Raw genomic sequence first — 10,519 nt, 5'->3', positions numbered from 1 at the left:
GCCAAAACATCTTTATGACATCATTAGGTGGCCAAAATCTGAACAGCTCATTTTCAGACAGGTTTTTATAGAAATGGATCAAAAAGAGAGAGAATCTTTGTTCCTGAAACTTTCAGAGTCTCTTTCCACAGAGGGGACACATGTTGATGTAGAAGAGACATGAAGAAGAGGGGACACATGTTGATGTAGAAGAGACATGAAGAAGAGGGGACACATGTTGATGTAGAAGAGACATGAAGAAGAGGGGACACATGTTGATGTAGAAGAGACATGAAGAAGAGGGGACACATGTTGATGTAGAAGAGACATGAAGAAGAGGGGACACATGTTGATGTAGAAGAGACATGAAGAAGAGGGGACACATGTTGATGTAGAAGAGACATGAAGAAGAGGGGACACATGTTGATGTAGAAGAGACATGAAGAAGAAGGGACACATGTTGATGTAGAAGATGAACAAGTGGATTTTGCATAATAGGTGACCTTTAATGTCTGGTCACCCAGAACTCCATTCACGTTGTTATTCTTCTTCTATGCCATAGTATGGTACCATCTGTTTTTCCCATACACTTAAAGTCACCAATAACAACAATGTACCATCCTTCCTCCTAGATTAGACTCCCCATGTACAGAAAGGCCCGTTTTAATAAGAGCTAACACTCTCTTTTATGTCATGTCTATGCATTTAAAACATACTTTTAATGCATTCTTAAAGAACTGTATAATATTTTATGAGCTCCCAAGTTAAGAATAGAAAAAAAAGCTTTCGTGCAATGACTTACACAGAAGGTCGAGTATCAAATACTTCTTAATTATCAGTCACTTACTTGTTTTGCAGAGATTTGGGTGTACTATAATTCCCATAGTTCAAGTCCTTAAAACTATAATCCAACTGTGCTTCACACACATTTCTTAACGTGTGAATGACAAGCATTAAGAATAACAAAATATAACTAATTCTCTTGCAGATTGTCTCATTTGATTATGAATGTAACGTTTATATAGGGGAACTACACTGTTAGCAGTAACTTGGTATGCATGTATATAATGCATTTTAGATTATGTTTGTAATACATCATAGACTTGGATAATAGTATTATAATTGCCTAAAGCCATAACAGTTTCAGGGCTGATGCTTATCTGTGTTTTGGAATAATTGTTCTATGTCTTATACTGCGGAAAATAATTAACTATTTATCTAGGTCAAGTTAGAGTTCATTTCATATTGGGTTTGAAAGCAGTAGTTGGACATAACATGCCCGAGGATAACAAAAAACTATGTAGGAAAACAGCAGGGTTAATAAGCGGGACTACTTTTTGCAGTTAGGAGCCTTGACTTCCTGCACCCCTGTCAAAACAAAATGTATTGTTTTCACACTTTGAATGTATATATCGATTAAAAATTGACATGTCAACTAGTGATCTTTAATGCAAAGTTAAGATCTCCTGATTATAACTCTTTTTGCAAGAAAGCAAGAAGACATACTGTATTTCCAGGAACTATTCATTCAAAGGTTTGCAACTTTAACCCTTTAACTGCCAGACCAAGAAAAAAGCTATGGAAAAATTATTTGTTTGCATTTTTTATCAAATGGGCCACAAATAAGCACAAACTATTTATTTTTTTACATTGCCAACTTCCTCACTGGAAGCCATGGAAGCTAGCTTAAGGGCTCTCTGTTCAAACCACAGTGACATCTAGAGGTTGTTTTGTGCATAACATGTCAACCAAAGGGTAAAGCTGGCTGAATCAGATGGAGTTCAACTTTTTTTTTCAACACGATATCAAGACACAAAATGTGCTCTACCAAATGGTGGTGCTGGCAGTTAAAGGGTTAAGTCTAAATAAAAGTTATTTAGCGTCAAAGAGAGTGTTAGCTCTTAGCTAAACGGGCCTTTCTGTACATGGGGAGTCTAACCCTGTGTCTAGGAGGAAGGAGGGTCAATAAAAGCTCTTCAGACCCTCCATGAACAGATCAAACATCCATCGTGTCTCACCTCCGTCCAGGCTCCGGGACAGCAGGTACCTCTTGCTGGCTGAACGCTCAAAGTGTGGAGCGGGCCGGTCTATGAGAGCACTGGCCTGCCTGGTTTGAGCCTGTGTCCTTCCACTGTATCTGAACTTTGAACCCATCACCAAGAAGCCCTTTGGAGGAGGCTCTGGAGACACCAGTCTGTGGAAACAAACACAGTAATATTGCAGTAAGAGCTGGCTCAGGCTTTCCTCAAACCAGCCCCTAGTTATGCTGCTATTGGCTCAGACTTCACCTTTCATCCTTAACCTTTCTATTCCAACTTCTCTTTCTCTATATCTGCGTGCACTCAAGTCCCAAAAATGCATGTTACTAACCCAGGGCGTCATCCCCAGATTGTTGTTGTCTCTCACCTGGTTGGTTACAAATTGTTCCTAATGTTACGTCTGGATCACAATGTCTTGAGCTGATGCTTTTACCTACATACACTCAATACCGACAACGGGAGCAATTGGAGGTTAAGTATCTAGCCTAAGGACACTTCGACATGTTGAATGTAGAGCGTGGGGTCGAACTGTTAACCCCGGATTTTCAGATCAGCCCTCCTGGATCCTTCTACTTTATAATGTTTTCGTATTAATCAGGTTTTCTTTGTTGCAAATGTATGATCTTTTTCATCTATACACATGACATCTATTGCATGTGTGTACGTCCTGGGAGAGGAATCCCTCCTCTGTGGCTCTCCCTGTTAATTGTGGAGTATTGTGGGAGTATTTCCTTGTCTGCTACAGGGTCTAAGGACAGAGGGTGTTGTACAGTATGCCGTACACATTGTAAAGCCCTCTGAGACAAGTTAACAATTTGTGATATCAGGCTATATAAATACAATCTGAATGATTGATTGAGTTTGATTGCGTCCGAAATGTTTAGTTGCGGACCAGATGGCTTCTTACCTGAAGAAGGTGTGATGCTCAATGCAGACCTTCCACAGCCTCTTGGCAGCTCGGTGGTTAGGAAGCTTAAAACCGATTGTACTTTCAAACTGCTCGTACTGGAGAGGAGAGAGAACAGGGACACAGAGAGAGAGGTGAAGAAAGGTGAGTGTTTGCTCTGTTTAGCCGAGGGCAACCTCAGTACACCTCTGTGGACGGAGGTGTATGACAACCTGATACATTCATAAAATATTCAATAAGTGTAGTCTTACATCTTACACCTGCAGAAACGCTGAACCAGATCAATGAGGCTTTCTTTACATTGTACTTGCAAAGATACACAGTGGAGGAACGGATGTACAGTATATCTACTATGTGTATTTTCCTTTCAAGCCACTTTCTACTTCAAATCCACAACATTTCAGAGCTCCCAATGTTCAGAAACTAGGAGAAAATAGCAGGAAAACTGTTCCATGGCTCTATATTTACACTCCTTATCCTTTTATTGTGGTTGCAGCTGCAGCCGCTCTGTTAAAGGAACTCTTTATTTGGCCGGATCACAGGCTCACTGTCACTTGACTGGGTCCGGCCCAGGCCGCCTGTCACACTGAGGCTCAGCGTGGAGGATAAGCTGCTGCACAATGCGGAGGGCCAGGATATAGACCGGCTGTGCAGAGGAGCAAGGCTGGAGGTATAAAGCGGAGGATGTCACGGCCCTCTGCTCAGCAAAACTGGCCGTACATTCACTTCTGAAGTCACTTCGACAGTAACAGATTTGACTCAAAATCTGAGGCTTAAAATCTTTTTCCGAACATGTTTATTTGTCTTTTGCAGAAAATAAGAGGAGACCTTGTATGTTTGTATGATAAATAAGCTGAAGGCAGGAGATGGTTAGCTAAGCTCTGTTTAGAGTGATGTTTTTATATCACTCACTTTCATACATGCACAAAAAGCACATACTATGATGTCATTGGGGTTACATTTTTAGATCAGGCTCTTCGAATTTTAGAGAATACCTTTTGCACACATTTTCTTTCTTAAAGTGGACCTATCATGTTATATTTGAATAATATAGTGTAGGACCATACCTATATAAGGCATATTTATACTTTTTATTTTTCAAAATACCAAACAGATCATGCATTTTAGCCATTCCTCATTTCGCTCAATTTAACACTGTCTTTGCATGGGCTGATTCTGTGAGAACAGCACCATCTACAGGCCTGGCATATGTACTACAGCGTCTCCAGCGCTTTCCAACGGCAATGTCCGTGGCTGTCTCCTCCTGATTGGTGGAGTTGGCCCAATAGCCGTAGCGCCACTTCTGTGACGTCATAGAAGTGTTCAAATCTGGATCAGTCTGTATCAGATCCGTTGCAGCCCCTTTTTAAGAGATTTGGGTATGGAGGAAAATAGAGAGGGTTGTGTTTCCTGACACTTGGTGAGTTCCCTGGAACACCGGGGACACATGTTCATGTAGCAAAGACGTACAAAAGTGCATTTTGCATGATAGGTCACCTTTAAGTAGCACTACTCATGACTGCTCGACAAGCTTCTAATCATCCAATCTGCTTACCTCCCCAGGTCGTATCTTAATGTAGAAGTTGCTCCTCTTGTAGGAGATCTTCAGGATCTTTGGCCAGGCAAAGCGGTTGATCCTCAGCCTATCTCGGTAAATCAGCAGGCCGTTGGCACAGACGCCCAACATTATTTCAATCCCTTCAGAATCCTGCAGCCAACAAGGGGACAGCAAAGAGGCAGACAATATAAAAAATAAAAAAAACACTGTAATCATCCTAGAAATTAAATTAAAATGTGTAACAGCCAACCTTAGCGTGATGGAGGTCCACCCCGTACATCGACAGTTTCTTTGCGTTCTCCAAGAAGTTAATTTCAGCCTCTGCTGGAGTCATCCCCCTGTAGGCAGAACAATGATAATCTTTGTAACAAACATCAACATGCCTTCTTATAATAAACTCATCATAATCTTACACAGCGGGAGCATAATTATCTTGGTAATATGCTTGATATCTTCAATTCTAAATTTCTCCTAACCATCCCCTGAAGCGTTATGCTTGGACATATGCCAGAAAGCAATGCCAAATCAGAGTGGTGAGGACCCTGCAACTGATTTTCGCACTAGCAACACGTGCACTGTGTACATTTCAATGACAGATGGAGCGGCAATGTGACGGCATCCATCAGCCATATGCATAGCGGGGGTGTTTCCACACAACAAAAAACCCATCATCCGATCATATTCCCACAGGTTTGAGGATAGATGAAAGCAATATTGTGTCAAGTACTTGTAGTTATGATGGAGCTCCATCACCCTCTCCTCCAGCTCGCGAGTCTGATTGGGAGCGAAGCGGAAATCGCTGACGTAGTCGGAGCCGTGGTCGTCCTGGTCGTAGTCGCCCAGCTCGGCTTGAACGCTGTAGGAGCCGAGGAGGGCGTGAGTGACGAAGGAGCATGGCAGCCGACCTGACAGCATGTCATCCCTCAGCTGCAGACACAGGTAGTATCTGACAGATGAGACAAAAAGGAGAGGAGGGTGTTGGCAGTCAAACGAGCCCAAAGCAAAGCGAGCTCCAACAAGAACACAGCGTAGTTAATCCAAAGCGGTTTGTAGCATTCCTGGCCTAATCCTCATAAAGGAGAGAGAGATTTGGGTTGCTTTTACACCGGGGCAAATTCACCATGTAAATGTTGCAGTACTTAATGTAAACACTTGAATTTAGGGAAATAAATCATCTTCAAAAGTGACATGTGCAAAGAATAATGTTCGCCTCAGATTAACTCTGAAGAGCACCTGACAGCACAGCCAGAGGAGTTACAACTGTTAGTATTCCAGTGTGTGTGTGTGTGTGTGTGTGTGTGTGTGTGTGTGTGTGTGTGTGTGTGTGTGTGTGTGTGTGTGTGTGTGTGTGTGTGTGTGTGTGTGTGTGGGGGAGAGACGTGTTGTACCTGGTAATATCTTCCGTGAGCTGGGAGGGATCTGGAGGGTAGAACTTGACAGAGAAGGCAAAGTGCCACGGAGAGTCTGAGGAATAAATACAATGACAGCTGAAAAATTAAAAGGGACAGCTTATCCGAAAAGATTAAAATAAAAATCCTCTTATTGAGCGTTGGGGATATCAGCTTTAGAGATGTCTATCTCACATTGACCACCGGTATTAGATGGCACATAGAGTATCTTGTGGTGCTCAAAGACCCCCAAATACATTTGAAAAACTCAAAAGAGAGGTCTCTTTCCTGAAATCAATATTCCAGATAATCCACAGACTTTGTTGTGAGCAGTTTGATGTAAGAAGTATTTACTTTCTACTGAACTACACCCGTCGACAGTATCACTGTAAAGAAGGAATCGTACATAATGAAACGTATAAACTATCCGATGTAAGCTAGCCGACGTAGACTAGCCGTTAGCTTAGAGCAGGGGTGTCAAACTCAAATACACAGTGGGACAAAATTAAAAGAATGGATACTAGTCGAGGGCCGGACTGGTTCAATGTTTATTGCAAAACTTATTGAAATGAACTTATTGCACATTTTAAACCTGGAACTAACAAATCTTAAATGATTGCCTATAAAAACAACATTAAACATTAAATAATCAGTTGCATTCATTTCTTATGGCTCTATCTGCAGCTTTTCCAGAGTCATTTCTTATGATTACATTTTCCCACAGGCCAACAACAGCTTCAACAAAACTATTTCCCTCAAAGAGAAACCAAACATGCCATGTTGTCGTGAGAGAGAAAGTGCAGAAGGAAACATCCATGTAAACTCAGTGTGCTGCTCTGTGATGCTAGTTCAGATACTTGGCATCTCATCTTGGGTGCAAGTTCATCAATGTTTGGGCTCTGCGCTGAAGAGACCCTCAGGATTGAGTGAAGGTGTGCGTGCAATATACCGGCGGGCCAGATCTAATAGTGATTAGAAATTATCCTGCGGGCCGAAATTAAATCCACCAAGGGCCTGATTTGGCCCCCGGGCCTCGAGTTTGACACATGTGGCTTAGGGCACTCTTTCTTCTGCCTTGTGTCATGAATGGTGAGAATCATTTGGTTTAAAGAAAATAGTTCCTACGTTAAACTGCTTACAGCAAGGTGTGTGGATTATCTTGACTAATCAGGTCACAATTTTGGGAAACATTACTATTGAGTCTTTTAAAATGTATTGTTTGGGCGCCTTGAGCGCCACAAGCCATGTACCATCTATATTGGTCTATTCATTCAACACAAATCACACAAAAACAATCTTGATTAATAGCACTACATTTAAGAGTAAGCTTTTTGAATGTTGGGTAAACTCTCCATTTGACTATCTAAGAAAAATTGCACAGCATTTTAATTAGAAGTGAATGATGGATTGAATCCAACAGTTCAACACATCAGTTCATTTGCAAACAAAACTTCACCATAATTAACTTAAAAACATTTATCATCTCAGTTCCTTTTAAAAATACTCACTGTGCATCTGCTTCTTGATCTCCTTAGAGGGGTCCAACCAGTTCTGGGAGACAGAAGGCATAATTCACACAAGGCACAAAGGAAACGGGACTAAAGCACACCCCAGTGTCACAATCTCCTCTAATTGCCATCAGTGTTCCTAATGAAAGCCTTTCCATACGGTTAGATAGAGTAACTGAGCCCCCCCCTACTGAGCAGACTTAACTCCAGCATCTGTTTCTTCATTGTGTTTCTCAATCACTTGCAGCCCTTTACCAATCGGATCAAATTATATCAGATTGTGCAGTGAACCGCTTTCGGCTGTAGGGGCACCATTTCTAAATAGTTTTGCTAGAGCGTCTCCTCCGTGGTGCAGTGTGCACCGACTTGGTCGTTAATCATGCCGTTTAGAGGCAAAGAAACACAGATGGTAATAAAAGTCGGTAATGAAATATCTCCCTCAAGTACTTTTACACCGCTGAAATTGTTTTGAACTGTTTGCAACAGTAAACAATTTGGATGAATTTCTTTTATGATTGATTTGTTTTGGTTGTTGTTGTGTTTTCTCCTTTCAATAGAATATTCTTAAAAATGTAATTCCCAATGAGTTCTGGTCTGTTCTTTATCTCAGTGAAGAGTTTTACATTGAATTGAAACTCTCTACAGGTGCTTGAAGGAATTTAGTACTCCATATTCATCCCATTATTTCACTATTGCTTCTCTCTGATACCTCAAATCTAAAGAAAATCAGGTGGGCGTTGTTCATCGAAGGAGGTTTTTACTCAAAATGTAATTTTTTTGTGAAAATCTTGAATTGATATGAATTATGTCTTAAAAAAACATGAAAAGGTAATGTGAATAAAAAGGGAAATGAAAAAGGAGATCCATTTTAAAAGCAGATAAATGATTTGGACATTAAAACCCCCATAATACACTACTGTAAATACATGTTTTGATTGAGATGAATGTCCTAAATGGCTCTGGTTAGAACCAGAAATCCAAACAAGTTGGTTTCCTTGGACTTTTCTCCATCCGTCGACGATAGAAATCCCAACATTAAATTGTACTCAAACATGTTTCGTAACGATATCAAATCTGTGGGAAAATGTCATTTCTATCCTGCCAGAAAATGTAAACAAATCTATGTGGTAAATCTAAGCCTTGTTTTTCTACTACTAAAAACAACAAAGATATTTCAAAAAGCACCAAAAATAACTCTTATTGCAGATGCTCAATTACACAATAACATGAGCTATTATAATGTTCTACTCCGATCCTTCATCCTGTGATGCTGACGGTGAACTCTGCTAACCTGAAAACCTTACAGAACTTCAAAATCAGTGGCATGAATGCTTAAAATAGCAAAGTGATATCCTGTGGCCATGTTGGTCAATCTGCAAGCATCTGGCAATTTGAACTGTGCCATTATGTATACACACACCGGCACAAATACACATTCTCCTCCGGTGTTTAATCAGGCCGCTAAGGAGCCACGGGCATTTATCGTCCGCCTGAATCTATCTTATATCAGCAGAGGCCAGAGAGCACTCAATTAGCAGGACGCTCTCCGCTGCTTTGCCTTTCTCCGCAGGAAATCAGGGCGAACTTTTAATCAACGACTCTTCAAGGCTTCACTTACGCTTTTCGCAACCACAGTTCATGAAGCAATCACACGGAATAAATGTTCTGCTGATTAAATCCTCGTTCCCCCAACCGAGACAGAGAAAGGGCATCGGAAATGACATTTCAATTCTCAGGCTTGTTTGATCAATCAATCAGAGATGACCCCACACAGCGGGCTCAATCTGCCCTCCGATAAGCCTTTCTTTGAGCAGCCTGTCATATCGTGCTAAGCCGCAGCTTTACCTACCCTCAAGAAGAGCAAAAATATTTGAACTTCAAGCCTGTTTACCTCTTTAAACACCCCGGTTAACCTGTCTGTGTGGGCCGATGCTCCTTCCAAAGCCTCCTCCGTCACATCAAGTCACAACAGGTGAGCTGGCAGAGCTGATAATGGTGACAGAGGATATGCTCCAGATGTTAAAAGGGACTTAGTCTTGTCATTTCTCCTATCTTCAAAAGGCAGCAGGTTCCTCTGTAGCCTTGTTGTGCAACCACAAACCTTCCCTAAGGGAGACTTGTGTCAATCAAAACTCATACATCTGAGAAAGAGCTTTAATACGTGCCGACGGCTAGGACCCATCAGGACAGAGTCATGTAGTTAATTATAAGATAATACGCCTGGTCTGTGCACCCAAACAAGTCACAGAGAAAAAACACACTCATACCTTTTTCTGGAAATGTCAAAATGGTCGTGAGCCGATTGGATTTTAATGAATGTACGCATGTATCAGAAGCAGAGATAATTAAACCTCAGAGGACAGAACCAAATAATTAAAGTGCGTCTGACAAGTTGGGGTCTTTTGGTAAATCACATCAACGCTTTTGCTTAGAGCGAGTTAGTCTGGCTGACCTTAAAGTTGAGACTGTGTAACTTTTGAAAGAACCAAAATCGCCAGTGAATTGATAAGCAGTATAACTAAATCTTGATGAATTCAATAATGAGGTTTTGCTGTCATGTCCCTACTCTGTCTGCTATAGTCTGGCTAGTTGCTTTCTTTACGAGCATTCTTTGCTTTTGTTGTTCTACTACATAGGTTTGCATTAAAACGTGCCTATAGCCATGGATTAGGGAAGTGGTTCTCAAACTGTTTCTGTCATTCCCCACTTTGAACAGGTGGGCCTTTTCAAGCCCCACCTGTTCCTCATCGCTCCAATAAACTGGTAGGCCAAGCTTGAAATTGTCAAATGTATCGTTCTATAACAGGGGTCTCCAACCTTTTTTAGGATGAGGGCTACTTTCAAAAAATAAAACAAGTCGTGAGCTACTTTTACTCCTCTTTTTTAGTTTTTTTGCACTGTATATATTTAGCATATTTGAACATTATTATATGCTTACCTTTAACCTTTGTGTGCTGTTTGGGTCTGTGGGACCCGTTTTCAATGTTTACTAAAAGAAAATGTATGCAATTTAATTATATTAACCTGCTTTATTTGGGGGTGGACCTCACCTCCCTTAGAGGGGTCCGGGGGCATGCACCACCGGGAAGATTTTTTTTTTAATGTTGAAGTGAAATGCCTCAATCTGGTGCACTTTTGGC

General features: G+C 41.2%; 1 protein-coding gene across 1 annotated transcript in view; it reads right to left on the bottom strand.

Moving 5' to 3' along the window:
- LOC104967253 (band 4.1-like protein 1) overlaps window positions 1–10,519 on the bottom strand; it is a 135,695-nt gene that overhangs the window by 23,667 nt on the left and 101,509 nt on the right. The window contains exons 5-11 of the mRNA XM_010796669.1: window positions 7,380–7,422; window positions 5,872–5,947; window positions 5,211–5,429; window positions 4,734–4,821; window positions 4,481–4,633; window positions 2,926–3,023; window positions 1,998–2,173 (exon numbers count right to left, since the gene is read on the bottom strand). Coding sequence (XP_010794971.1) covers window positions 1,998–2,173; window positions 2,926–3,023; window positions 4,481–4,633; window positions 4,734–4,821; window positions 5,211–5,429; window positions 5,872–5,947; window positions 7,380–7,422 — 853 coding nt within the window. The remainder of the gene's footprint in view (window positions 1–1,997; window positions 2,174–2,925; window positions 3,024–4,480; window positions 4,634–4,733; window positions 4,822–5,210; window positions 5,430–5,871; window positions 5,948–7,379; window positions 7,423–10,519) is intronic.

The sequence above is a fragment of the Notothenia coriiceps genome, unplaced genomic scaffold (genome assembly GCF_000735185.1).
Source record: "Notothenia coriiceps isolate Sejong01 unplaced genomic scaffold, NC01 NC01_scaffold00037250, whole genome shotgun sequence".
NCBI classification, from domain to species: domain Eukaryota; kingdom Metazoa; phylum Chordata; class Actinopteri; order Perciformes; family Nototheniidae; genus Notothenia; species Notothenia coriiceps.
Note: the sequence above shows the minus strand (reverse complement) of the source record. Positions and strands in the feature narration are given on the sequence as shown.